At 32.1% G+C, this 27,643-nt stretch overlaps 6 protein-coding genes, 2 long non-coding RNA genes and 1 other non-coding gene across 17 annotated transcripts; 6 read left to right on the forward strand and 3 right to left on the reverse strand.

Moving 5' to 3' along the window:
• The first annotated feature begins 216 nt into the window (after positions 1-216).
• On the forward strand, positions 217-1,586 carry Vps24 (vacuolar protein sorting 24). The gene is made up of 4 exons (XM_072011234.1): positions 217-369; positions 430-490; positions 553-947; positions 1,016-1,586. The coding sequence occupies exons 1-4, from the start codon at positions 325-327 to the stop codon at positions 1,178-1,180; spliced, it is 666 nt and encodes a 221-aa protein (XP_071867335.1). The 5' UTR covers positions 217-324; the 3' UTR covers positions 1,181-1,586.
• Positions 1,208-4,772, reverse strand: LOC139991257 (uncharacterized). The gene has a single exon (XM_072011233.1). The coding sequence runs from the start codon at positions 4,770-4,772 to the stop codon at positions 2,844-2,846; it is 1,929 nt and encodes a 642-aa protein (XP_071867334.1). The 3' UTR covers positions 1,208-2,843.
• Positions 1,809-2,205, forward strand: LOC141445835 (uncharacterized). The gene is made up of 2 exons (XM_074111915.1): positions 1,809-1,947; positions 2,021-2,205. Exons 1-2 carry the CDS (start codon positions 1,809-1,811, stop codon positions 2,203-2,205), a joined length of 324 nt encoding a protein of 107 aa, XP_073968016.1.
• A 498-nt stretch (positions 4,773-5,270) lies between the features above and the next one.
• Vps51 (vacuolar protein sorting 51) lies at positions 5,271-8,548 on the forward strand. Its single transcript, XM_072011232.1, has 10 exons — positions 5,271-5,401; positions 5,482-5,616; positions 5,689-5,910; positions 6,008-6,603; positions 6,678-6,891; positions 6,956-7,180; positions 7,258-7,592; positions 7,656-7,833; positions 8,056-8,168; positions 8,228-8,548. Exons 1-10 carry the CDS (start codon positions 5,321-5,323, stop codon positions 8,334-8,336), a joined length of 2,208 nt encoding a protein of 735 aa, XP_071867333.1. The 5' UTR covers positions 5,271-5,320; the 3' UTR covers positions 8,337-8,548.
• Positions 8,549-9,860: 1,312 nt separating this feature from the next.
• On the forward strand, positions 9,861-12,205 carry LOC139990868 (uncharacterized). Of its 2 annotated transcripts, none has more exons than XR_011800675.1 (3): positions 9,861-10,026; positions 10,185-10,349; positions 11,222-12,205. It is a non-coding gene; the product is annotated as an uncharacterized lncRNA (long non-coding RNA). The 2 variants fall into 2 exon arrangements; XR_011800676.1 differs by lacking the exon at positions 11,222-12,205 and adding an exon at positions 10,428-11,165.
• Positions 12,206-16,120: 3,915 nt separating this feature from the next.
• On the forward strand, positions 16,121-18,007 carry LOC139990867 (uncharacterized). The gene is made up of 2 exons (XR_011800674.1): positions 16,121-16,177; positions 16,216-18,007. It is a non-coding gene; the product is annotated as an uncharacterized lncRNA (long non-coding RNA).
• On the reverse strand, positions 17,742-17,813 carry Trnaa-cgc (transfer RNA alanine (anticodon CGC)). The gene has a single exon. It is a non-coding gene; the product is annotated as a tRNA-Ala (tRNA).
• Positions 18,008-18,447: 440 nt separating the features above from the next.
• Positions 18,448-26,065, forward strand: Med (Smad/Smad4 homolog Medea). 7 transcript variants are annotated; one of them, XM_072010411.1, is made up of 12 exons: positions 18,448-18,607; positions 18,753-18,958; positions 19,053-19,201; positions 19,283-19,562; positions 19,745-20,002; positions 20,424-20,564; positions 20,772-20,960; positions 21,022-21,195; positions 21,260-21,514; positions 21,586-21,867; positions 21,959-22,089; positions 22,179-26,065. In XM_072010411.1, the coding sequence occupies exons 2-12, from the start codon at positions 18,892-18,894 to the stop codon at positions 22,257-22,259; spliced, it is 2,007 nt and encodes a 668-aa protein (XP_071866512.1). In that variant the 5' UTR covers positions 18,448-18,607; positions 18,753-18,891; the 3' UTR covers positions 22,260-26,065. The 7 variants fall into 7 exon arrangements, with proteins under 7 accessions (XP_071866512.1, XP_071866517.1, XP_071866518.1 ...); XM_072010412.1 differs by having other exon boundaries at positions 18,452-18,682; positions 20,775-20,960; XM_072010414.1 differs by having other exon boundaries at positions 18,453-18,682; positions 20,802-20,960.
• Mrps26 (mitochondrial ribosomal protein S26) lies at positions 25,475-27,225 on the reverse strand. Of its 2 annotated transcripts, none has more exons than XM_072010439.1 (3): positions 27,061-27,225; positions 26,680-26,958; positions 25,475-26,549 (listed from the first exon to the last, which is right to left on the reverse strand). In XM_072010439.1, the coding sequence occupies exons 2-3, from the start codon at positions 26,922-26,924 to the stop codon at positions 26,126-26,128; spliced, it is 669 nt and encodes a 222-aa protein (XP_071866540.1). In that variant the 5' UTR covers positions 26,925-26,958; positions 27,061-27,225; the 3' UTR covers positions 25,475-26,125. The 2 variants fall into 2 exon arrangements, with proteins under 2 accessions (XP_071866540.1, XP_071866539.1); XM_072010438.1 differs by having other exon boundaries at positions 26,680-26,961.
• Between the last annotated feature and the right edge of the window lie 418 nt (positions 27,226-27,643).

Consider the following 27,643-nt stretch of genomic DNA (forward strand, 5'->3'; position numbering starts at 1 on the left):
TTCCTATATAGTGTACAGAAGAAATAAATAAAATATATGTTTCAAAGAATTTAAGGAAGATTAAACCCTTCTCAATTTTTTTTAAATAAATAATTTGAAAAATTTTGTTGGAGAATAGTAATATCAACATATATTTATCGCGTTAAATACTTCTCTTTTTATCTTTTATACCTTTTAGTCTCTGTTTTTTATTACCGTGTAAAGATTGGTGATTCATACAGCAATGACGTAGTCCTAATAGTTACCTAGAATAATTTGTGATTCGACTGGAAGGTAGTTTGGTTATGTTTGGCAGACACGAACTTCTGTCAACATAGCAAAAAAATGGGCTTGTTTGGCAAATCTCAGGAAAAGAATCCCAAAGAAATGGTTAGAAATAAAATGAAAATCTAATATCTACTCAATTATTTACAAGAAATCGTATTTCAGGTTCAAGAATGGACACATAAATTAAGGAAAGAAGGCTATCAAATGGATAGACAGGTTAGAGGTAAGCCGTTACTAGTAGTATTTTATAGAATATATTCTAATGTAAATAACATTCATGTACAGCAATTCAGCGAGAAGAAGAAAAGGTAAAACGTTCTTTAAAAGAAGCAGCAAAAAAAGGTGACAAGGATGTCTGTAAAATTCTAGCAAAGGAAATAATACGTGCACGTAAAGCTTGCAACAAGCTTCACACATCAAAGGCACAAATGAATTCTGTTTCGTTGCAAATGAAGAATCAATTAGCAACGATTAGAGTTGCTGGTTCAGTCCAAAAATCCACAGAAGTGATGCAAGCAATGCAATCGTTAGTAAGAGTACCAGAAGTAGCAGCGACAATGAGAGAATTATCAAAGGAAATGATGAAAGCTGGTATTATTGAAGAAATGTTAGATGAAACTATGGAATCTGTGGAAGATTCTGAAGAAGTAGAAGATGAAGCGGATGAGGAAATTGATAAAGTAGGTCATCTGGATATGTTTAAAGAACATAAACGACATACTAATAAAATATATAATATATGTTACAGATTTTATGGGAAGTAACTGCAGGTCAGTTAGGTACAGCTCCTGCAGTTGTTACAGAAGCACCAGGATCTGTTGCAGCATCTACTTCTGCAGAAGAAGAAACTGAAAAAGTAGATGATAAGGAACTTGAAGAAATGAAAATGAGACTACAAAGTCTCCGTAGTTAGGTGTAATATATAAATAATTCATTTGCATTGACTTTAAAATCAGCTTGTACTTATTGGACATATACATACATAATGTACAAATACAGTGAAATGAATGCCTACCATATTTTAATAACATTTCTTAACAATATCTAATCAATGCTTTTATATTAAATAGCCAAAAGAAAATAATTATTATAAGAATGAAAACAAAAATTTTTATTTCATCTGCACAACTTTTATATCCAGCTTTTATAATCTGTGCGTGATTCGTAGGCTGCCACTATATTTCAATTCCATGCGAAAGTCATAAATACAGAGAAGCTGGCTTCTCGATTGTATTATGTTGAAAGATATTCTTAATTTAATTACAATCACCAAAATCTTGTATTAATTTGTGTTATATATACAATGGTTTTTATTGTTATTGATTTGTGCACTTTCTAATTACACCTCTCACATATACTAATACAATAAAAATAATGCAAAAGCATTATAATAGATCACTAGTAGATACATGTATACAAAAGGTCATTAAATTATTTACACATGCATAATTTTAAAGTTGCTGAGTTCAGACATTTTCAACTTCAGTATTTTGATATTAACTTATACTAAATCACAGAATTGTAGTATTTTATAGCAAACTATGTACCCCAAATTTGATATTTGTGTAGAGCATCCTCTTGGCATATTGTGTAAATGTACAGACTATCAAGAAATAGTAAATAAATTCGTATCTTATGGCATTGGTACAGAACACTATTTACTACCTAAGGTGAATGTAGGTAAGTAAAAGTACAAATTCACTCAATATACAATAAAATTAAATGATATCCTGATTTCAATCATTTATGCTAGAATCAATTGCTTCAGCAAAAGTTCTGTGGATAAAAAACTCTATCAGATTAAGTGGAGATTTCTCTAAACCATTACTTCTTTACCCTCGAGAACAACCAAATATTAATAGTTCTAATGTAGATAAAATGTGGATACCTATCATGCCAGATTTAATACCTTTGAAATTTATATTCCATAAACTTTAACCTTTTGAAACTACATTGTATATTTGAAGAAAATATCCAAATTGATTTAAAAAATACATCCTTAAATTGTTTTCATCTTATATTTCAATATCTTGTCAAAAAATTTTATTGCACCATAAATCTTTTTACATATTTTTTTTGCAACATAATATCACTATATATATACATGTACATATGTACATACATACAAATACAGACACATTCACATAAATTACAAACTGAAATTATACCTTGTTTCTATTATAAGAATTTAAGATATAACATCAATTACTTTTAATTGTAAAAAAATTTGTAAGTTCTTAAAAATCTTTATAACAGTACTATATCTTTGTTATTTAAAAATGTACATTTCAACAATAATAAAATCAAATGACATAAAAATGATTGAATAATTTGCTACACATATCATTTGTACTCTACAAAACTTTTTGTTACTTTAGATATATTATTATCATACCTATCACCATCATGTTATAAATATATAATAAAAATAATATATCTTAATTACCACTGTATAAATGGTATATGTCTAATTTCTCTTAATATATAAGTAGCTGTAATGTGTATAAGAGTTTAGAGTACTTATATTTAATTATATACTCTTAAAAATATTATGATTTATTTATATCTTAGCAAATTTACAAATGATCAATTACCATATTAACAATTGCAAGTTTCATCTGTGCTCTAGCTCTCCTAGGTAATCTATGCATTTGAGGTGCCAATTTGCGTAGAAAACATTTGACTTCACTTCTAATAGGAAAAATTGTTCTTCTCATTGTTCCTGAACCTTTTCTACGTTTCACAGGTTTTTGCTCTTTCGACGATAAGCATTCTACTTCTTCAAAATCTTCATAAAATTGCTCTTCTTTCACATTAGCTGCTTCATCATCTAACACTTCCAATGTATGTGGTAATACAACTTCTTCGTGTACTTCTAATTCTTCAGTAATTACTTTACCTTCTGTTTCCTCTAGAGAGGTTGACAAAAATTCAACTAAATTTTTATTTGTCTCCTGTTTGCTCTGTTTTATAACTGGCAATGTGACTGAAGCTTCACCATTTTTCACCCACACTTGCTGTCTTGTATCAATTTCATTAGAAGCAATAGGAGTATGTGTTATTTTTGGTCTAGTTTGTTTTTTCATTGCTTTTATCTTTTGTTGCTCCTGTTCAGGAAGATCTATTTTAATTAATAAACCAGGGGGAATACTAGATAAACTATGCACTGGAATAGGAGCTCCTAAGTTTGATATATCACCAGTAAATGGTAGGATTACTTTCTTTATGTTACCTTGTATATTATTTGAAATATTTGATGTAATATGATTTGCTATTGTTATGGGTTGAAATTGATCTGTGAATTGAATTTTCCAATTGGAAGTAGGAGGAAGTGGTAATTTTCTTATCACACGATTTTCAATATTATTAGGATCAGGCCTTGGAATGTTAATAAGAGTTGGCCTCTTAGATTTCCCACGTTTCTTTGCAAGAGGTGTGGGCTTATTATCTACCTTTGGTTTTTTACTAGATACTAAAGGTCTTGAAAAACCTTGCTTTTTAATTCCTTTAGTTATATTATTACAATTAGCTTCTTCTAACATATCTTGGTCATCTTCCATCTTTTTTGTTGAATTGTCACAGTCTAATTGTGATATATCCTTTATAGTTGGAACTGCATCACATGGTCCAACTTTATGAAAACTTTGTCCTGTTTGAAAGTGTTTTGAACAAAGTACCAACTTTCTTATTTGATTTGGTGACATTTTTAATAAATCCTCTCTACCCAAAAATTGACACCATCTTAAGCACCTGCCAATTTCATAAGCAGGAAAAGGATGGAACTTGTATCTTTCTATTTTATTTCTTGGATCAGATCTTGATCTACCACAAGCAGCACATGCTTGACTTTCTAAGACAGCAGGTGGTAAAGGCTCTAATTTCTTAGATTTGTCTGAGGAACTATATTTTGATTCAAACACAAATTCCATAATATATTGTTCAGATCCATCCATCTGATCAGGATTTCTGATATTGGGGACAGCATTGTCTATCAATCTGCTTTTATAACCAGGCATAAATTGAGAACGATCAAAATGTTTTGAACAAATGTAACAAAATAAAATTTCTTTTCTCGTCAATCTATAATATGAATCTACACCAACAAAATCAAGCCATTTTAAACATCGAAATTCCTCGCCAGGGAAATGATGAAATGTTACGCCGTTATAATCTAAATCTGATGGATCTCGACGAAATCGACCACATAATACGCAGGTTATGTTGTACAAACTTTGTTTAGGATCATAAATTGAAGGTACTGCCTTACAATTTAATCTGTCAAGATACTCATTTAAAAAATCTTTCTGTTCGAAGTGCTTAGAACATACCATTCGTTGAAGTAATTGTTTCTTTGTAAGTTTATACAAATCTTCGCGACAGCAAAATTCCAACCACTTTCTGCATCGAGCTTCATCGTTAACGGGAAATCCAAAAAACATATAATCTTCTTCTTTATTGTTTGGATTCATACGCGAACGACCGCATACGACACACGGATGTGGCATCTTTTTAAATTATTCTTTGCCTCTATACATTCGTCAAATAGACAATTCCATTTTGTCACAGTTTCATGAAAAATGTTAACTCTTAATAAAACGTTTTCTCAAACGTTGCAGTTAATACATTTTTCAAGAGATTTAAAATTAAATTATTTTTTTACAACCTTTTTGTATATGGTGTACTTTTATGATATTTAAAGAATAAAATCCAGTAATAAAATGTAATAACACCTTCATTATTTTTCAATCCTAAACGTACCTTAAATTTCTAACATTTATATGAAATGCAGCAATATTCAAAAAGTTCGGAATATTACAATTTTTCGTAAGACACGTCTTCTTTAAAAAAGAATGTTAATAAATCGCTTTCTTTTCATATTATTACACTTGTTGCGCTTTTCTTAAGTTACGAGAGGTTATGCTGCTTGTTAAAGCGTCTTCCACCTAACCTTCCGTAGAATTTAAATAATACAGCTGTAACTTGCCAATACAATAGCTAACCTGTCAAAGTTCTACTGTCAAAACTTTACCTTACGAATAAAATATTAGTCAAAATGGCAGAAAATTCGAATAATCCATATGATATTAATGGACAGCACTTTAACCCTGATATGTATTTCCAAAAATTATTAAAAGTAAGTACATTTCCTAATATTTATTATTTCCTATATTTGTTTAACAACACAAAATAATTTTTCTTTTTCTTCTGATGCAGGAGTGTACATTAAAACAAATTATGGATCACGAAGCAGAAATCATAAAAAATACTCAAATTTTACATTCTGATATGCAAACTCTAGTATATGAAAATTATAATAAATTTATATCTGCTACAGATACTATCAGAAAGGTAAATCTACTTAGATTTTGTATAAATATTATTTATTCAATTTTTAATATTTATTCAATATTCATTATTTAGATGAAAACAGATTTTAAGAAAATGGAAGATAGTATGAATTTACTGGCAAAAAACATGGACAGTATCACTTCTTTTTCAGAACAGATTTCATCAACATTACAGGGTACTAGACAACAGATTGCCAAATTATCTTCAGTTCATGCACTGTTAAAAAAGTTGCAATTTCTCTTTAAATTGCCTGGCAATTTAAAAGATAAAATAAATGAAGAAAATTATGCACAGGTCTATGTCACGTTGTATATCATTATATTATATACACTTCCTTTCATTTTACATATATCTAATTGCATCTACATAAAAATATATTTGTCACTTTCAGGCAGTACAAGATTATATTCATGCACAACGTGTATTGAATCAGTATGGTAATATGCCTTCCTTTCAAGGAATACAAAAAGATTGTGAGGATATTGTAGAGGAACTCAAGTCAAGACTGAGAATGCAATTTCATAAAAGAGATGTATCAACTGTATCTTTAGCTGAAAATGTAGATCTTTTACTACAGCTAAAAGAACCAGCTGATTCTTTGTGTGCCGAATTTTTAACACATGCAGATGGAAGATTAGTTGAACAACTAGATGCTCTAAAAGATATGTATGAAAATGATATCATAGAATTTGTAGATATGACTAGTTCAGGATTTCTAAGTGACTTATGTTTAATCGTTGCATCCTACAATGACATGTTTATAAATCAGCCGCCATCAGAAGATAATGAATTTACTGATGATTTTGATGCAAAAGCCATCACACGTTCGAATAACTTTATCATGAAAAATATGAAAAAATATTTTGATTTAATTGGTAAGAGAGTAGAAGGTGTAGCTGACACAGCTATTTTAGTAAAAGCATTAGATAAATTCCATAGAAGACTGCAAGCAATGAATATGTTGTGTAAAGATACAGACTTTGCAAGGTAATAAAACAATAGTCTTTATAAAAGAAATGTAAAATAAAATTCAGATTAAAACGTGTACCTTTTATTTACAGAACAGGTACCAATATTGTTATTAACGTGGGTAGAAAACAATGTCGCAATCATTTAGACAATTTAAAGTCTCATTTAAGTGAAACACTTGTTAAAGTGAGACAGATATTGACAACCAAAGCTTCTCAGGATGGAGATAATAGTTTAGCAGAACTTCAGGCATTACTAATAATGCCTACTATAGAAAAAATTAAAGGAGTTTTGCAGGATTTATTGGTTTGTCTTTTATCCTTAGCATTTTTTAATTTATTTTGATTAACTAAAAATTATGTAATTTTAGGTATTTTTGCAACCAGATCTGTCCTTTAGTTTAAAAACGCAATTCCTGCAAAACTTCTGTGTGGATGAAGTTAGGGAAGGCCTAGTAGTTGGATTTTTACATCATTTAGTAGTCACTGCAAGTGAATTTTTTACTGGCTCTGATATTCCAAAATTCCCACCCACTCTGTTACTTTTATTGAGCAAAATGTGCATCGAGTACAAAGAAAACAATGTCAAATATTTGGTAGAGTGAATAATTTTAAAGTAATTTTAAAAAACAAATCTATAAGAAATCGTTCTGACATCTTTCAACAATTACAGCTTACTACTACTGATAATTTATTCAACATCGAACAGTACACATCATCTGGAAACGTTATTACAACTGAAACAGAGATTTGCGACAAATTCCAAGAAGCAGCGCAAAATTTATTAAACCATTACGTTCGCATTCAAGGCTTAGCAGTATCGCAAATGTTAAGAAAATCCGTCGAAACGAGAGATTGGTTGCATACGATCGAGCCAAGAACCGTTAGAGCTGTAATGAAGAGGGTCGTAGAAGATGTGACGTTAATCGACACACAAGTAGCTGCATTATACGACGATTCTGATGGTCAAGTCGACAGAAGTAGCGACAGCAGTAGAAAAACCCATAGGTACAATATAATCGTTTCTAAACGATTAATGACGTTTCATTAAATAACTTGCTTTGTTTCTAGCGTGAGTGTGTCGAGACATCACTATAGATCAAGCTGGTCGTCGTACACACCCAATCATATGGATTCGTCATTGGTGACGAATATTCATAAGTTATTTTCGGAACGTATAGAAATATTTTCCTCGGTTCAATTCAATAAAGCCTCGATACTTACGGGGATTATCAAAATAAGTTTAAAGGTAAAATACTTTTAGCAGATACAGTACTGTAATAGAAACAGGTGCTGTCAGCCACTTACAATGATAAAATAGCACAGCCATTATCCACTTTGCATCACGAAGATACCTTATTCTCTCGCGTTGCGTATACTGTATACTACGCAACATATTTTGTACATTCGATACTATCAAGACTCAATATTCTATTCTAAACGAACGATAAGAATTATTCTTTATTTACAGACTTTCCTGGAATGCGTAAGATTACGAACGTTCAGTAAATATGGTTTGCAACAAATCCAAGTTGACACGCATTATCTACAACTGTATCTATGGAGATTTGTTTCGGATGAAAAGTAAGTCTAAGATATTATTGTTTTGTACAAGAATAATCTTATACGAAATATTTTTCCAGTGTTGTCCATTTCCTGTTAGACGAGATACTTGGAAGTGCTGTACACAGATGTCTAGAACCAGTTTTAATGGAACCAAGCGTTGTAGATATTATTTGTGAAAGAGGATGAATAAATTATAGATAAAAGAGGAACTCTGATATCGTTATTTCGACTGGCATACTGTACAGTCTTTTCTAGCATTATGTATATCTTGTATTATTGTTTGTAAAAATGAGTAAATATTATGATATAAATGATTCATAATATCGTGTATATTCTTATATATTTTATCATTAACACTGTACATTCCACGAATAAATTTGACGACGAACCGCAAAAAATGACCTATCTCTTTTATCTAATTATCTCTCTATCCTTTTATTCGTTTCATATGACCGCCCACGCAGATCGAATACTACAGGGTCTGATCGTGTCAAAGTACTACAATTCAAGTAGTGCGATGTACGACATACTTTTATGTCTTTCCTTCTCTATCGATTCAGCGATACGATCTCTCGTCTCTTTTCCTTTATGTCCCCCCACCTATCCGGCATAAAATAAACTCATTAAAGTCTTAATACTCTGTAAGAAGCAGGGTCAAATGATTCTAATAAGTCTTAATTCTCTGTTACATTCTACACTTTTGAACTTTAAATTTCATCGATCGTTTAATTTTTGTTTATACGAATTTGCCACCAATCAGATACAAAGAATAAATAGGACAAAAGTTAATAGTATGTGATTCTATCGTATACCAGCGAAGTTTTAATTCTCTATTATATTTTCCACTTTTAAACTTTATAAATATTATACCGTGGATGCACATAATATGTACAAATATATAAAATATCTAAAATATAATATTTAGTTGACGAAACAAATTCTTATTTAACTTTCCTTCTTTTAGTTAGATTAAAAATATGAATTTCCATAAACATCCGTAATCTACTGTAAATTTTATCGACCACTTCATCATTTTTATAATATACCAATTTAACATCGATTTAGAATACTTGAAACTTGTTGTTATTGAAACGACATTTTTCCATCGACGACTGTCGTGTATGATGCATAAATGTGCAAAGAATAAATGGGACAAGAGCTTATAGTATATGGGGTTCTGCCGTACCCCCTTGGCAGTGGCTCGAGTTAATTCGAACTTCCTCTCGTTGGATGAGATTCATTCTCCGAGTATCCGGCGTAGGCCTACGCACAGCATTCTACCCAATTTAATAAACTCTTCTAAATTACTCGGCCGGGGCCATTCCCTCGTTCAATCATGAATTTCCATGGAAAATTCAGGGAAAATTCACTAAATTTCACTCAGACGGTTACCAAATCCAATCTCAAGTCGAAAGTCCGATATAATATCTCAAATTCAAAACTACTCTGTATGTTTGTTACTATTAAATTTTATGTTCCAAATGTTTATATTGTAATGTATTTAATTTAGAATTCTGTTAATAAACTGAGAGATTCGGTTCCAAATGTTTACGTTGTAATGCCTTTAACTTAGAATTCTGTCAATAAACTGAGAGATTCGGAAGTTCTATTTTGCTCTAGGTTGAATAAAATATATTTTCTCTTGCGAGAAGTAGTACGGTATCATTTTAGAGTCATATGTGGCACACGTGATTTCAGGAAACACCTGTGCACGTGTGTCTTCTATACGCTACGAAGTGTATGTTCGATGGCACGCTCATTCCACCTTAAATCGTTATACAGGCATTGATGAACAACGAAATTGTGTATAATTGTGCTTCTGTATTAAAGAAACTTTTTGGAAGAATAAACTAAAACGAAGTGCCATAAACAAAAAGTAAGTGTAACAATATTTACGGGCATTATTTATACATTTTCAAAAGGAAAATGTATAAACATATGTGATGACTTGAAACTGAATAAGGTGCCGTTTTTCCTCAAATTATCGAATAATAAAGTAACCGAACATACTAGTCGCATGTGATTTCATTATAGTAGAGATCTCTGATCGTGAATTTAAAGACGAACGAAGAATAGCTACTAAACCGATTCGTGTTTTATTTAAATCTCACGGGACACGAGGCTGGTCTAATCGATGAACAATGGATCGACATCGACGAAAGAAAAGACTACGTAACAGGGATTGTATACTAATAAAAGGTGCGTTACACGCTGCGTAAGTTGCTTTAAATCAGTAAAATGGACCCGCATGAGAAAATTGTGCGTGAATCTATCCAGGCAGAGACGACGATTATCACGAAATGACCAAACTATTCCCGAGTGCAAGCTGACGGTTGTACAGGAGCACATTCTGCGGCATAGGGGCACACCGCGTGCACACATTAATCAACAAGCTGTCCTTTTCCTCCATTAAACTCTATACGACCATCGTCATTCTTCGTCAATTTGCACGGCTGGACTCACGGTCCTTCGATCAATTAGTAATTGCTCTACTAACGATACGATTTCCAAACCTTGATATGTGTATAGATATAGATAGCATCAACAATGAAAATAATCGAAAATGTTGGTTACCGATGATTCACATTATGACCAACTATTTGAACTGATAAATCTATTTGAAGTTGTCTTCATACATACTTTGCATAAGCGATAATATTTAAAGTAATGTCGTGAGAACGACGCATGTATATACAATTTACACAACGTTGTCGCATATATGTATTTTAACCTTGCTGCATTTTTGAGCCAACGAATCGTATTTTTCTATTACTAAAATATTTTTTAAAAAAGGAGCTATATATGAAAATAATTGCTTCCAATGTGACCGCTTTAAAATAAACTCATATAAAAGAAAACCGCTACTGTCACGCATGATTTCTCGTTTCAATTGTATACTAATAGCTTTCTTAAAACATTAAAAATCCCTTTCTCTAAAGTGAAATTGGAAAATCAAAATTAAAGTTATAAGCAAAGATCAAAATTAAGTGAGGTTAAAAAATAAAAAGCTCAAGAATCGCAGCAGGGTTGAGTTAAAGAGTTTGAAATAAAAAATATGATGATTCTTTCAGGTAAGAATGGTTAAGAGCGAAGATATTTCGACTTGTGACCGTAACAACGGGCGGGAAAAGAACACACTCGTTGTCATGTTCGCAAATTAAGCTATCTTCCCGACAGGTGCTTCGAAACGCGCGAAGTTGCATCTATATATGTATCGAATAGATAGTCTATTATATGTATGATTCTCTTTATAAAAAACAGACGAGTTCCTTCAATTTGGAGGTAAACTCAAAAGAAAATTTACACATAACGAGATAAGACAAATCGTCTGAGTAATGACCATGGAAAATTCGAACTTTAATCCCATTTAGACCTATATATTTGGGTCTGCATTTCGTCTAACGCAGTCAGCAGGCAATTGTCGAGGACACAAGAGCTAAAGAGAGGCTACCACGTTACCTTAATGTGCTGATCTGTCTGTTAAGTAGTAGTGCCGTAGATGATGATTTAAAAATTCACCTCGGCACGATTACTTTTCACACAGAAATGCCATAATTGCGATAGGTACATGCATCGTATAATCGTGATTAAGTTCAATTTATTTGATATTTCAAAAATAATAGCAGTAAATTAATGTTGAATCTACTTACAAATTGTTTAAAAATGTTCTACCATCTTGAATATTTCGTTATGGTAGACCTGGAAATTTCAAAAATATTTCACTCTGTTTGTAATTCACGGTAAGTTTCTAAACGCGTCACAATGGTTAAATGAATTGTTATTACGATATTAAACGACTCATTCTATATATAAAACCACTTATTCCATTTATAAAATTAAAATATATCCGGAAAACGACTAATCGTGGCGCGGGAAATCTCACCACCAAAAATATACTTATTAAACCGGAAGGGAGCCTCTCGACCAATCAACGCCGCGGACGCTTCATCACCCGTGCCCGCGATTCTCAACTGCCACTACGAAAGTCATACCAAAATTTATAAAAAAATGTATATTCGTTTTACTTTATAAATGAATAAAAAATTATAAATTAATTATATTGCAAATTAATTTTTACGTTTTTTAATGTATTTCTTAAATCCTTAGATTACTTTTATTATATTATTAAACTGGTTTTCCATCGCGTCTCATGACTTACGTAGTTATTCAAAATATAATCATCAAAAAATAAACTTATTCCATAAAAGAATAAAAGTTTTTAAGATTATTAATAAATAATTCCCCACCCTCGCGGCGACTCTCGCTTTAAAGGTGTATATATATTTTTTTTGTCAAATTTATCGTTGAACGTATTTTTTATTCTATATGAAGAGTCTCATTTTACGTTACTACATTTCCGCGGTAGATTTCAATTTCCGTTTACCGACAATTCCGTATCAAATGGTTCATATCTCGGACATGTGTGTAATTCGATCAGTAAGTAAAGGTTGAAAAGCACTGTTACAGAGAGGTTGTGTCATCAGCCGCGCGATTCAAATCGTGCGCCAAGGCAAGGCAATAAGGATTTGGTGAGCCGGTGAATGGTTTGATAAAACAAGCGGTGGAAGGCAGGCACAGGGGAGAACGCACATTGCCCGTCGGTTGGCGGACCATTCAGTGACGCGATTCTTCACTGTCCGGCACTGATTTCAATTGGTAAATTGATTTGGAACGATGGCGAGAGAGAAAAAAAAGAGAAAACGACGGGGTTAGACGGGGAGACACTTCGGATGAGGCTATAACATATAGAAGATGATAAAGAAAGAACCATACACCACCACCGTGACTAGGTGTATCGTCACACAGTGCAGAAAACCATGGCGGTAGCAGTGGCAGTGCCTCTCTTGCGAACCGTTAATAGGTACTGAACGCTGGTTGAATGCTTAATGCACCGTGCTTCTAGGATTAAATTGACCAATCATTTCCCGCGCGGCAAGGAGCGGCCAATTACAGCGCTCGTCCGACTATATTAAGCCAATCAAGAACAGTTTATCGCTCAGTCGTCAGTCTGCAGTTGTGATGCATGTGTCGTGCGCGTGTTTTTTTCGCCTCTTCCCAAACAATTCTTAATTCGTGAAACAAACGAATCGCGTGAGAAAAAAATGAACGTTTGTCTTGAATTACTAGTTCGCCATTCTTTAACAATCGTTCAGTGATTTAGATCGCGATACTTCCATTTTTCCTTTTTGGCGCGGCGGATCTTTGCAAATGTTTGAAATCGCCAAACCAAACAAGGTCGAAGTCTCATTGTCAGTTTGTTCAATCGAATTTGGAATTTTTCATTATTTATAGTTATTCGACGAGCGTGCGGGAAGAAAACTGTGTACAAAACGCAAGAGAAGCACGTGACAAAGCTTGAAACGATATGAATTTTATTGTACACGTTCCATTTATGATTAAGCTTATTTATTTCTGGTGACGGTTCGTATTTCAATCCTTTGAGATCGTTTCTTGTGATTATCGTGCATTTCTCTCCTCGTCGACTTTTCATTAATCGATTGAATTTGAGATAGTTCGATACCCTTCTCGGAATCCGTTTGAAACGGCAGTGTAGTGTTACCGAAAGATTTCGGCAATATGAGATTAGAAGATTCTAACGAACATCGGATCATTTCGAAGAATTGACTACGCCAGGTTGTTGCATTAATAAGTGCAAAAGAACGCATCAATGAACACTAGTGTCAAATAGAAGTTAAGAGGTCATGAGATTTCCTCCAATTGTTCAGTCAAGTTAAACACGATTTCTTTGAACATCGCGTAGTCAAGTAATACATACGTATATATACTTTTTATATGAAAATTAAAATGCGTTTTACCATTAAATAGAATTAGGAATCACTGGTTTGCAATATAATACATTATATTTTACAGCTTTACATGGAATATCATTGTATCTCGTAAAATCTTTCGAGTAACACTGATCACGTGCTTCACGCCATAGGAAATTGATTGTCCAACGTAATGAGGTTCCGATTGTTTTAGATATATATGTACATAAGAGAAACACTATTCTTATTTTCCTCACAAATACATTCACGATCTCACGCAAACAAGATTAATTCCTAACCGCTAAAACCACATCCGATAAGTATTCCTCTATTAATATATGGTTTTACGAGAAACGCTTTCTAATCTAATAAAAATTCATCTACATAGTTGACCGATCGGCTTATCTTCTTTCGATTGTCCAATAAAACCTGGAAATCCTAACAGATGCGCGATCCCCTTAGGTCTTTTCTCTCTCTCTCTCTCTCTCTCTCTCTCTCTCTCTCTCTCTCTCTCTCTCTCTCTCTCTATCCGCGAATTGGATAAACTTCTTCAGAACATATTTTCCGCGCTCGGCTTACAACATCCGAGAAACGAGATCACATGTGACCACACGCATAATAACGTCACAAAGTATCGTTTCAACCTGACACCCGGTGAAACCTCGAGAATAGAAGTCTCGAGAAGAAGTGAGGAGAAAAAGAAGGCTGATGCGATATGCCCCGCGTAACAATCGCGGAAACGATAAAAGAGACGAAACGTTCTGCGAAAACAAGCGATTCTCTCGTATTGCCGAGTGTGTGTTAGAGGCACGACGACTTTGGTGTCTAACAGATTGAGAAGAAACGTAATTGGAGACATTTTGTTATTCTGAAAATGTAATGGCACGCAGCGTGCGTGGTTAGGCTTTATCGTCGCGACTTCTTGACCCCTCTCGAACGATAGTATAGAACACGAGAACCGGGAGCCTCGAAGAAAATTATCGAATGCCTAGAATCCAAATATCAAGACTAAACTTTAAAACATAAGAGGTTCCCTTATAGGGGTTTAATAAAATATTTCTTTTACATTATCATAGTTTCTTTGTCTCGTTTAAAAGTGACGTAACTTCTATGCATCGAAAGTTGTAGCAGCACAAGCTACGGAAAAATCGTAAAGTATCTCGATCTTAATTCGAAACGCGCCGCTCTTAAAATAGAACATTTTTGGTCGCAGGGCTGAGACAGAAGTTACGCTTTCCGAGACTCCGCGAATTTTTATAAAGAATCGTCTGCGTTTCTTGAGTAATAGTCCATTTTTTTCAAGTATCGTTTCTAAGACGAGAACAAGGTATCGAGTTTTTGCCACTTGAAGAGCATTTCCCCTGTTCGTTTCTTAGAATTTCTTCTCTGTTCATCCACCCACAATTTGTGCATCGTAGCCTAATAAGTTGACGAGTTATTTCACGAATACCCAGAGGGAGCCGACATTAACAGAAATTAGCGTTAATTGGTGATATTCTCCTTTCCTCCTCGCTCCTCCCGTTTTTCAGTTATCCCCTCCATTCCCAGTCGATCTCGCGATCTCTTTCCCTTTTCTATGAATATCACACCATTTCTGCATAGCTTTATTTATGTTTTATAAGTTTTTGTTCGTCTGCCTTTTCTCTTGTTCTAACCATCTTCTTTTCTTGTAGCATACTTTCTCATTTGGCGCGTCTGAGCTGACGAATATCGAAAAAACAATCCACTGAAACTACGCATGTTGCGTGTGCAACATGCGTTCGCGTCCAGCTGAATCTGCAACGGCCGCAACATCGAAATAATCCTCTTTGGCTTGTGGCCACTTTACATTTTTAACAGTCTGGAGCAAACGTCCTGCATGTTCTTTTCGTTCTGCTTTTTCAAGTACTAAACTACTCGAAGAAAGACCGATCATTGTTCGAATCGTTTTTCTAAGCTTCGATAGTATATGAATATCTGCTCGAAGTTCCACAGAAGTTCCATGGAAAAAATCGTTCACCAACCTCGAATCATACCATGGAGGCGAACGATGAATACGGTGTTTGATGAAACGAGAAGCGTTAAGCAGGGTCGCGGGGCAGAGAAATCAAAGATTCGATTGTAGACTCCCTCTCTCTATCGTGCGTACACACATTTCCGTGCGCGATATTACTTCCAATCCTCAAGTTCTTTGCTTCGTTTTGTTCCCGATCTCATTCTCGATTTTTTACATAGAAACAAAATTTTATTATACCTTGCGTATTTTTTGCAATTTCCAAGGTCTACAATGATTCTTACCTTTCTATTTTGCAAAATAGGTCCACCGTAACCGATCTACCTTCCTATTTTGTAGCATAACTTATATCTTATACATTTTGAAAAAAGATATATCTTACATAAGAATGTCCAGTGTCCAGAGTGATCCGTCTATCTTTCTATTTTGTAGTATAATTTATCTGAAAAGATTAGTAAAATCTAATTTACTCTACGGTGTTTCAATCGTAACAAGGAAACGTTAATTGAAACTGTCAATAGTGCGCTTGTGCAGTTCTAGGTTATTCTTGGAAGCGTTTTTGATAATAAAATAAAGATAGAGTAGAATAAATTGTATAAAGGAAGGATAAAAATTTTCGAGATAGAAACAACAGATCTTAATGTAGAATCGACGTTACGACGCGAAACTCGAAATTTTTTCGGAGACGAACAGAAGAAGAAAGAACAAAGAGGTTGAGATAGTGGGCGACTTTAATGACTACTCGAGGTCGCTTCAATGAGTACCACTGTGTGTCATCGCATCATTATAGTATATACGATATATAGTGTACGGTACCACGTCCGGACTAATAATTATAACGTATATCTTATTACTATCCATACTGCTTTGTAATGATTTTATCACTATCGGTTTCATTCGTATAGTTATACGTTATATGTATTGAGATTTTTTCTTCCCTCTTTTTAAATTAAATTTTTCGGAATAAATGTAATATTAAGTAGATATAATAATAAAATAGATATTTATAACTGGAGCAAAAAAAAAACTTAATAACTAGATTGAATAAGTAGATATAGAAAATGTTGCGAACAAGGATGTATTTGTTTGTAAGATGTATTTCATAAATAGGCTAATTCAATTGACTTAAGATTTCTATCCGTTTCGTAAAATGATTGCAGTGTGCACGTAGTGAATGTGTCATGCAATATCTATGAGCTACCGTATTCTTCTGCCGATTATCTAATCTTGCGTTAAATTATAAGGAAACGTGGGCACGTTATATTAAGACCTGCTTCGGCCTGCTTAATTGTCTGTTAATCGACGAATTCAATTTTCTTTTAATCGCCTAATTATACATTTAAATTAAGGTTTCCTTTAAAACAACTTGAAATTAAATAAATTAAATGATTAATTTTATATGATAATTTATAGGGATCATCATTGCTTCATCAAGAGGATCGTATAACTATCGTAACAATGGAAGGACTACGATACATCGGAAGTTAATCCTGTCTTGTTCATAAGTACTAGTGCCGCAGGAGTGACTAGGTTGGGTTAGAAATTACCATATCTCCTGCTGCTCAAGTGCTTATCAATGGGTCCGGACTCACATCTATCTTTCGAATCATGCATTGAATGACTTATTCAAAGTGAAATTTCGCAAGCGATATCTAAATGTATATAAAGCAGTTATTTGCGTATACAAGTGTAACAATACCACAGTTTCTATTTTATATTTGTAATAATTTTATGTAAATATATTTAAAAATTCTAAACTACTACGTAAAAATGTATTCAAGAAATGACAAAATTTTGTTATTGAAAACGAAGAAAAAAAAATAATTCATTTGGAGGAGCTGGGATTTGAACCCAGGACTTTCAGCATGCGAAGCAGACACTCTACCACTGAGTTACACCCCCGGTTATCTATTAAACATTTTACATAAGTTAAATGGTATGATGTTATTATTTAAATGAGAAAAATTCTATTGCTTCTAATATTTATTACAAAGTAAGTTGTATATTCTGTGTTTCTGTAATTCTTAATATTTTATCCTCTTATTATAAAGATTTGAAATGTGGAATATTATTTAATAAAAAGTTATTCACTTTTATACTCATTCAGTATTAAAAATATAGCAAATAAAACGCATTGTTTATTAGTTTTCATTATGTAATCAAGATAAAGTTAAATAAACGTTCCAATGTGTGTATTTATTTAACTAAGCATCAATAAATAAATATTTTATCAATATTTGTATCAATTATTGAAACCTTTATTTATAATTTACTAATAAAATCAGTTTATAGTTCCGTTAAGTAATAACAGAGGAAGAATGGAAATAAATTCGATCTCATACACTCCTTAATTTTTGATCCGTATGAAACATATACTGTTATACAACCTTACGATTATTGTAAGCTGTACGTCGTGTATTGTTTGAAGTAGTGAGTAGAAATCATAGATCAAACTTGAACGATAGTATATATAGGAATATTTAGTATATCTTACATAGAAAAAGAGAGATATATGAGACTGGATGCGAACGTTGAAAACTTGCGCGTTAGTCTGGCGCTTTAGTCGCTTCGCCAATTGTGGATTAAGATACTAGAGATAAGTGCGGTTCTGCCAGGTTCTACTGATGTCGCAACAATTCAATCTAACCTCCGAAAAAAACTAGCAGCGTCCTACTCGAAGTAACTGTCAGTACACGGTACGTCATCGTAAAACGATCCCATTAAGGTTATTTCGTGTATTCCTTACTTCTATTAACTCACCAACCGATAAGGTTTGTTTTCTGGCTCTTAATATTTTGTAACTGATCGCTTTCAACTTGTTTATCTATTTCCCACTTCCAGCGAATCCACATCTATGACACATGGCTAGTAGATCATTGCTAGATGGTCAATCATAAAAATTTGAACACGTCGAAACTAAGATTAAGAGTAGTGTCTCAATCGAAGAATTGGAACGGTATTCGCCACGGCTTTCACAGACATGGTTGGATTGGCGGGCGGGGGAGGTCATCTGTATCCCTCGCCCCCAATGCAACCTAATCCAGAATGTAAGTTCTAACAATATAAATATTTTAGATTTTCATATTTCTTCGATAAAGCGAATATTCATCTTTATTATTTAATATAAATGTTTTTATATAGTGAGAGAAATGACTGGAATTGCTCCTAGTGCACCGACAAGTGCGGATGCTTGTTTAAGTATTGTACATTCTCTCATGTGTCATCGTCAAGGAGGTGAAAGTGAAGGCTTTAGTAAGAGAGCTATTGAATCATTGGTTAAAAAGCTTAAAGTATGTGTTACTCCCTAACTAAATTTATCATACATCCCAAATAATTTGGTTAGTATTCATGATATAATTTCCTATTTTTAGGAGAAACGAGATGAATTAGATAGCTTAATAACTGCTATTACTACAAATGGAGCTCATCCCAGTAAATGTGTTACGATACAAAGAACTCTGGATGGTAGGCTACAAGTTGCTGGTCGTAAGGGTTTCCCACATGTAATTTATGCTCGAATCTGGAGATGGCCGGATTTACACAAGAATGAATTGAAACATGTCAAGTACTGCCAATTTGCTTTTGACTTAAAATGTGATTCTGTATGTGTAAATCCATATCACTATGAGAGAGTTGTATCTCCTGGCATAGGTATGTCATGAAATATATTTTTTACTTGTTTTCATAGACAGATCACGTGCTTCAATCAATATTCTTTTCATTGCGTTGTTTCTTTGCAAAGCTTCTGTGAATTCATTTGTAGCACCATAAGTGTAAATGATTTATTGTTGTGGCCTTGGTGTATGATGGAATGGGTTGGTTTCCCCGCACAGACCCGTTCTTTACAGACCTATCTGGACTAACTCTGCAATCAGGAGTAGGCGTAGGACCAGGTGGTAGATTAGTCAAAGATGAATATTCAGTTGGTGGTGGAGGAACTGCAGCAGCTGGAGCAGTAGGATCTGCAATGGATGTTGATGGAGAAATGAACCAAACTATTCAACATCATCCACCTGCTCAACCCACTTCGTCTAATAGTACTCAGCCATCTCAACAGACTTTTATACCAGGTCTAGCACCGCCTAATCCAAGTAAGTAAAAATACTTTATTTATTTTTTGAGAAATATAATTGTTCCATATAAAAATGTTATCTTTTAATGATTATGTACTAAAAATGTATGTGTTTGTAGTATTTATTAGTAAAATAATCAGATTTTTAAGCATATTAAAATATTTTTATAATTTAGTTTATAAATGTGTTTTCAAACATTGAGTGTGTTGATTTATTTAAAGAAAAAGCATGATCAAAACCTGTATAAGGCAGTTAATATAAATGCACTAAAATATATGAATAAGGAGCTTTATTATTGCAGTATTATATTGTTAGGAGGTTTTATTTTATTTCCCTGCAAGTCTTTTATTAATATTGCTTTATTCAGAATTACTTTGCGTTGCTAGTTTGATTTCATTTTAGCTTTATTCTTTCTTTTTCCTTTTATTGTTTGGCACAGCTAGTGGTGAGGGTGTGTTTGGCAGTAATGGGGGAGGGAATAATGGTGGTAATCCACACAATAAATTGGATGACAATAATTGCCCCAGACAAACCTGGATTCCTACACCTCATCATCCTACAACACGTAACATTCATCATCGTACGTATATAATAGAATGCTTTCTTATATTCTACAATATTTTCTGTCTACTTGCCAGTTAATTTTCGTTGCTTTGTGCTAATTTTATAAAAATTCGTAGTAATCTTACACAGTAATTAATTTCAGAAATTCTGGCCAAAGTTTGAATTAATTGATATTTTATGTTATGCTGCCTGTATTGTGTACGAGTTACATTTAATTTTGCAGCAGTAGTACATCCAATGAGTCACACCGTAGGTAGCCAACAGCAGTCATTGAGTACATCTAGTGGAGGCAGTGGGGCACAGATACTGAGTCCTTCACAAGGACAATCTACTGAAACATTTTATGGAACAAATACACCTCCTCAAGATCTTAATCAACCACCTACTGTTGATGCATTAGCAGCATCTTTAGGTATGCAATCTCAATCAATCATACTTTAATGTTTGTTAAATATAATTCGCTATTTTAACAGGTGAAGGTCAAAATTCTCCTGTATCGCCTGTACATCTTCATCATCCAAATGGATTTCCAGTAGGTACAGCTGCTTATAATTCAGGAGCACCACAATGGACTGGACCTAATACTCTTACATATACTCAAAGTATGCAGCCTCCAGATCATAGACATCTTCATCCTACCTCCTATTGTGAGTTAATGATAAACATTATGTTACAGTATTCTAACAATATCATAACTGAATTTTTTATTAGGGGGTGGTCACGGAGGTGAAGTAGGTGGAAACATTGGTGGTTTATTATCTACACAGCCAGCACCAGAATACTGGTGTTCAGTTGGTTACTTTGAATTAGATACTCAAGTAGGCGAAACGTTTAAAGTAAGCAGCGGTTGCCCTACCGTAACAGTCGATGGTTATGTCGATCCAAGCGGCGGTAATAGATTTTGCTTAGGAGCTTTGAGTAATGTACACAGAACAGAACAAAGCGAAAAAGCTCGTCTTCATATAGGTATAATAAATTACTTCTTCCTTAATTTTTAATTTTCATAATTAATAACTGTATTGTTATGAACTTTTCAGGAAAAGGAGTTGTGTTAGATTTAAGGGGTGAAGGAGACGTTTGGTTAAGATGCCAAAGTGAACATAGTGTTTTTGTACAGTCTTATTATTTAGACAGGGAAGCAGGTCGTGCACCCGGTGATGCTGTGCATAAAATTTATCCTTCTGCATATATTAAAGTCTTTGATTTACGGCAATGTCATAAGCAAATGAGAGGACAAGCCGCTACTGCACAAGCCGCAGCTGCGGCACAAGCGGCAGCTGTAGCGGGACACTTAACACACGGTGCACCAATTACAAAAAGTTAGTATACTAAAATAATATTACTGATGTTTTATATATTTATATATTTAATTCTTTTAGTTAATATAATAAACTCTATAACATAATACAGGTCTTAGTGCAGCAGCAGGAATAGGCGTAGATGATCTTCGACGACTTTGCATTTTGCGTTTAAGTTTCGTAAAGGGTTGGGGTCCTGATTATCCTCGACAAAGTATAAAAGAAACTCCATGCTGGATAGAGGTATACACAAATTTTAGATTTGGTTGATCCACATTAATCGTAAATTATTCTAAGAATTAAAAAGGAATAAAGTTGTGTATCTGATATAGGTGCACTTACATAGAGCCCTTCAATTGCTGGATGAAGTCTTGCATACTATGCCAATAGATGGTCCACGGGGAATTGAATAATTTTATTTAATTTTGGATAATACATTTATTTCAAAAAAGACATCACATTACTACAAACTCTGCATCAGGTGTGTAAAATATATAAAATGCATACACACACAATATTGTGGTGTCATTAAAGATTTTGAAAAAAGTCAACAAGATATAATGTTGGTTCAAATGAAATAGTGTGAATTGTAAATCCAGATAAAAACATTACTCGAGATTTTTATTGACATTTTTTATATATTTTACACACATGATTTACGCGTAGAATAAAATGTGTGCCACGGCCTTGCATTACCGTCAACGTACAAACGTTTTGCAAAGGAGATATTATTTTTCATTGTGAAAAATTATTTTTTAAGAAAAAAGGAGTGCATCTACATGAAGTGTAGGTAGAATGAAAGACTTCTATTTTAATAGGTAGTCGTTATCTGATTTAAGGGGATAAATACATTTTCTACGGCATGGCCTGGTGAGCTCAGCAAAATGCGTGGGTAAAACGTGATACTTTTGGAAACATTAATAGTCATAATCTCGTTTTTTGAGATTAGCTTTGTAAGATAGCATAAGCATATTAAGTACATCCTAATTAAAGAATGGTGGTAAATTTTAAATTCACTGTTAACATCAAATATAACAACAGTAAAAAAAATGGATTATATACATACATATATATGAACAGTAGGAAGGTTTTCTCAGAATGCAATACGTTTCAAAGTACTGTCGGATAACAGCTTTAGTATATAGAAATACTGCGATAAATATTATATAAATCATTCTATAAATCTATGTCAATCTAGTGTCAAAGAAGCTGTAGGATGTAATCAGAAAGAAATTTAATGAAAGGAGTTTGCATAGTGAAATGTTAATGGGAGCAATTAAATATTGAAAAAATTGCATTAGAAAAGCATATTTTTATTATATCAGTATCGGTTGTACTGGCAGTAGTTTGATACTATGTTGTTAGAGCAACCTTCTATATTGTTATCTGTTTTATACTTTATAGCCAAAAAGTATCACTACGTAAATACTTGCAGTGTTTGATTTGTAATGATGTTTCGTGTCTGCCCTTTTTTATTATTATTTTTCTTGTAAGGACATGAATTAATCTGATAGTTAGTATTATTATAATTATTAGTATAGTTATTGGTGGTGAGACAAGATGAAAATATTTAAAACGTGGTACGATATAATTCTTCTAATCAACCACCAATGTTACTACTATTACCATGTAGTACTTGTTGAATAATTATACTTACTGTTTATCAACCATTTTATTATTCTATATTCGTACAAAATATTCTTATATATATGCTATATTTGATAATATTATCATACAGAGAAAACGTTGACCAAATTTTATACCTATCCGTATATGTATATACATATTATATGTGTTTGTATATATATACATATGTACATATATATAATATGTATATATATATACACACACACACATATAAGTGCATATGTACGCATATCGACATTTTATCTTTTCTTCACTTATTCTAGGTAAAGAGAAAAGTTTACTGCTTATTTTTATTAATTGGTGCACATTATAGTATTCTGAATTTTGCTTCTTTGTTGTAATTGAGTAGAGATTATTTAGCTGTTTGTGTTCAAATTGTCCTCATATTTTTTATGTTATACTTAATCAAGATCATTCTCATTGATAAAAGATCGAGTAGAATTTTGTACATATAGGCATATGTATGTGCATCGTGTTGCAAGTAAAGAATGGGTTATTCTTGATTAAGCAAGTATTGAGTTATTGTGAGATGTTTTATTCTTATTATGTGAAGTTACATGTTACCTTTTATAATGAAAACAAGGTTGAAAAGAGATAGTCTCTAACATCATTAAAAAACACATCTTAAAAAAATAAAAGGAAATTAAAAAATGAAAATGTTGTATAGTAGGAGTAACAAAAGGATGTGCATTTGTTAATGACGATCGAAGTGAAGAATAATATTATTGATTAAATTTTTACAAAGGCTATATTTTAGCGATAAAATGCACGAAACATAAATTATATCGTCCTTCTTTTTCTCTAAATCAAAGGTATGAAGCTCAAATAAAACGGAAAAATCATGTTTAAACATATTTAACGCCAAGTTCGCTTTAGAAACACATGTGCCATCATTTTCATATATTACCATACACAGAATGACAAACAGGATTAAAAGTTTTTATAAATCCTATATTTTTACCAAACTCGTAAAATGCGAATGCAACACATCTTTAAATTGTGGTGCTTCAGTACGTCCTATAACCATAGATTTTACAAGATCCAGAATAAAAATTTGTACATCTAAATTAAGCTAAATTAAATCTATATAAGAACGTAAAAAGTGGATTGTAAAAATTGATGCGTTTGAAACTAATTATAGTATTCTGAAATAGAATATGAGATAAGAAAAGAATTGATGTACAGAATACAATTTAAAACTTACAAACTTTACTATGGGAAATATTCTACAAACGTGTTCATATGATGTTTTAACGATGCCTCTGAACAATAGTTTCTTACATATATTGAAAGTGGTATCAAAGTGCAATAGCCCAGTCTCATGTCAAAGATACCATAACTAATAGTTGTAAAAGTAAATAAAATGCCTATGTAATTTATGTTTGCGATTGAAAAATGATAATGGTAATTTAATAACAGATACTATAATTATTATTGCTTTTTCTTTCACTTTTATCAGGGTAGTATATACAGTATATCTTGCTATTTAAGAATCTTAACAATTTGCTTCATATTGTAATCAATGTCGAAGCCTATACTTATATCGTTTTCTTTATATCTAATTTTGCCATTCAATGTCTTATAAATAACGTTTTAGTTAAGTGAGGAGATTTGTTACGTTTGTTTGATTGTTATTGATCATTTCCTGTGGTTATTTATTAATATTGATTTTACTTCCATTTTAATAGAAGGCTTCATTATTAATTACAGATTTTGAAACTCAAAGACTTGTTCTCTTAAACTTTAGAAGCATATACATAAGCACGTACAATAAATATAGAATTATACGTTTATAATTGCTATTCATGATTTTAAAAAATTGTAAAATAATAGATTTATACACTTTTTTTACTAGGTTTTACAGTTGAATTTAGACGCGAATCGTTTTCATAATATACATATTATTCTTATATTTTCAATAATTCTTGGAATTTGGTTGCAAAGCGGCGATTTAACCGTCATTGTTTGTTTTTCAAACAAATTGTGTATATTTAAACCAAAGATATTTCAACGACACGATTACATCATGATATGTTACGAATATATATATACGAAATGTAAAAGTAATTATTCTTAACAAGTACGTCGCAATACATAATGCAAGTAGAAACGCATATAAACATTTTAAACCGTATGTTGAAACACAGTCTCATTCAGGTATAGAATTTTCTGGTGTCGGAGTTACGATATTTCAGAGAATATTAAAAATCTAAGCATCATGTGAAAAATTGTATAATGATTTTGAGCCATAAAACATTTTTGTGTAAAACTGTATGACGATAATACGTTATTAGATTGTTAAAAAAATTTGTGCACGTATGTGCTAAGTATAAGTTGCAACAGTATGGATAAACAGGAAATAAGCGATAGTTAATGCAATGCCTGTATACCATATTGTAAAGCACATATGCTTACAGAACTTGAATGAATGTGTTTACAAGCTTTTTGTTATTGTATATTATAAATACATTACATTATACACGATCATTTTCAATAAACATATTCTGTGAATTAGACAAAAATGTACTGAATTGAATATAGGAGAAAAGTAAATATACAAATGTAGCTACCAGACATTTCTGTTTATTACGGGAAATTATTTATTACAGTACAAGTAATTGACAATATTATTTTAACTGAATGAACTCGATACAGTAGATGATTCACTTTCTTTAGGTTTGTCTTTATAAAAATTACCCTTGCAATCAATTGCCATATTATGGTCTATAACATTTTCTAGTGCATTGAGGATAGCTTCATCAATATTTTTAGATGTAATAAATGTTTGAGCTTCTTCTTTTACTTTTTTGATTTCTTCGTCTATTTTCATTTGTAATTTCAAATCTCTTTCTTTCTTTGCTTGTAGGTTACTGGCAATTTCTTCTTGGCGAGCTTTCCTTTCTCGAGCTAATCTTTTCTCTCGTATCATAGCTACTTCTTTATTCCATTTATCATTTATAGAACAACATATTTCAAAATCTTGCTGTATATTTTTTTGTACAACATTTGTATCCAAAGAAAATTCCACTTCCTTTTGTTTCTCAATAAAGAAAGACCTAAGATAAAAGTATATTTCCTTATTTTATATATTGTAGTTGTTATATTATAATAAATAATATTACATATTACATATTATTTATAATAACTCATCAACTATAATATATAAAATAAGGAAATTTTACATACATTATGGATTTCATTAATGTTTTGTAATTATTATGCAAACGTTTCAGTTCATTATATTCTTCTATAGGTATAACTGGTTTTTTTGGTATTCTAAACAACTTTGATTTTGCTGTTGGTAACCAAATTGGTTTTCTCTTCCACCTTACACATTGAATATGGGGTCCATTGGATATTATATGATCGTAAGCACTTAAGTTTCTTACTGTCAGTGTATTGATGCTAAGTACCACTGACGGTCGTATCATTATATTAAATTAATTTTCTATTATAATATAATTTCTTCTAAAAGAAACATATGATTGTAATATGTTATAAAACATATACTTAAACTTTAGTATTTATAATACTTAGTACTTATTATAGTATTTATAATTGTCTTACATTTTACTGTAACTAATAATGTATATCTTTAAGCTTATGGCATTAAAAAAATTTATGTTTTTTTAAAACATTCGTATCTACATAACATTATAATCGAACTAGGTTAGAAACATGTTATTGCGAGAAAATTTATCTTTAACCTTTTTATTATCTAGATGTCGTTTCTGTACCAAGCGACATCCAACCCATGAAACATCACGTATATGTACTAATTTCAATTTAATTGAAAAAAAAGAATTATATTATGTGCATGCGCGCGCGTGTGTGTGTAAATTTAAAATATGTATATATACACATAATTTGTTGAATATAGCTAGAAAATTTATTATATGATATTAAATGATTTATTAAATCCAAATCGAATATATTATAATAGGGCATGATAGAAATGATATTTTAATTTTTCGATTAAAATTTAAAGTGATCATTTTTCTCGAATGGGGGAAAATATTTTTATATTACTTCATAAAATTGATGTTTAAGGGTATTATTAAACTTTTCTTGTTTACATATATGCAAACAATGAAAGATGCGGTGAAGTAATTAGTCTTGCTTTTTGAGGACCTCATTAGATACATACAGA

The sequence above is a fragment of the Bombus fervidus genome, chromosome 9, assembly GCF_041682495.2.
Source record: "Bombus fervidus isolate BK054 chromosome 9, iyBomFerv1, whole genome shotgun sequence".
NCBI lineage: Eukaryota > Metazoa > Arthropoda > Insecta > Hymenoptera > Apidae > Bombus > Bombus fervidus.

Bases quoted from the DNA above. Each gene is read 5' to 3' on its own strand.
- Mrps26 (XM_072010439.1), bottom strand. From the start codon at position 26,924: ATGATACGACCGTCAGTGGTACTTAGCATCAATACACTGACAGTAAGA. The intron at 26,550-26,679 runs GTATGTAAAATT...CTTTTATCTTAG, and splicing joins ACATTAATGAAATCCATAAT to GTCTTTCTTTATTGAGAAAC.
- Vps24 (XM_072011234.1), top strand. From the start codon at position 325: ATGGGCTTGTTTGGCAAATCTCAGGAAAAGAATCCCAAAGAAATG. The intron at 491-552 runs GTAAGCCGTTAC...ATTCATGTACAG, and splicing joins AATGGATAGACAGGTTAGAG to CAATTCAGCGAGAAGAAGAA. The intron at 948-1,015 runs GTAGGTCATCTG...TATATGTTACAG, and splicing joins CGGATGAGGAAATTGATAAA to ATTTTATGGGAAGTAACTGC.
- Vps51 (XM_072011232.1), top strand. From the start codon at position 5,321: ATGGCAGAAAATTCGAATAATCCATATGATATTAATGGACAGCACTTT. The intron at 6,892-6,955 runs GTTTGTCTTTTA...ATGTAATTTTAG, and splicing joins GAGTTTTGCAGGATTTATTG to GTATTTTTGCAACCAGATCT. The intron at 7,834-8,055 runs GTAAAATACTTT...CTTTATTTACAG, and splicing joins TTATCAAAATAAGTTTAAAG to ACTTTCCTGGAATGCGTAAG.
- LOC139991257 (XM_072011233.1), bottom strand. From the start codon at position 4,772: ATGCCACATCCGTGTGTCGTATGCGGTCGTTCGCGTATGAATCCAAAC.
- LOC141445835 (XM_074111915.1), top strand. From the start codon at position 1,809: ATGTACCCCAAATTTGATATTTGTGTAGAGCATCCTCTTGGCATATTG. The intron at 1,948-2,020 runs GTAAGTAAAAGT...CATTTATGCTAG, and splicing joins ACTACCTAAGGTGAATGTAG to AATCAATTGCTTCAGCAAAA.
- Med (XM_072010411.1), top strand. From the start codon at position 18,892: ATGGTTGGATTGGCGGGCGGGGGAGGTCATCTGTATCCCTCGCCCCCA. The intron at 21,196-21,259 runs GTGAGTTAATGA...ATTTTTTATTAG, and splicing joins TCTTCATCCTACCTCCTATT to GGGGTGGTCACGGAGGTGAA. The intron at 21,868-21,958 runs GTTAGTATACTA...AACATAATACAG, and splicing joins CGGTGCACCAATTACAAAAA to GTCTTAGTGCAGCAGCAGGA.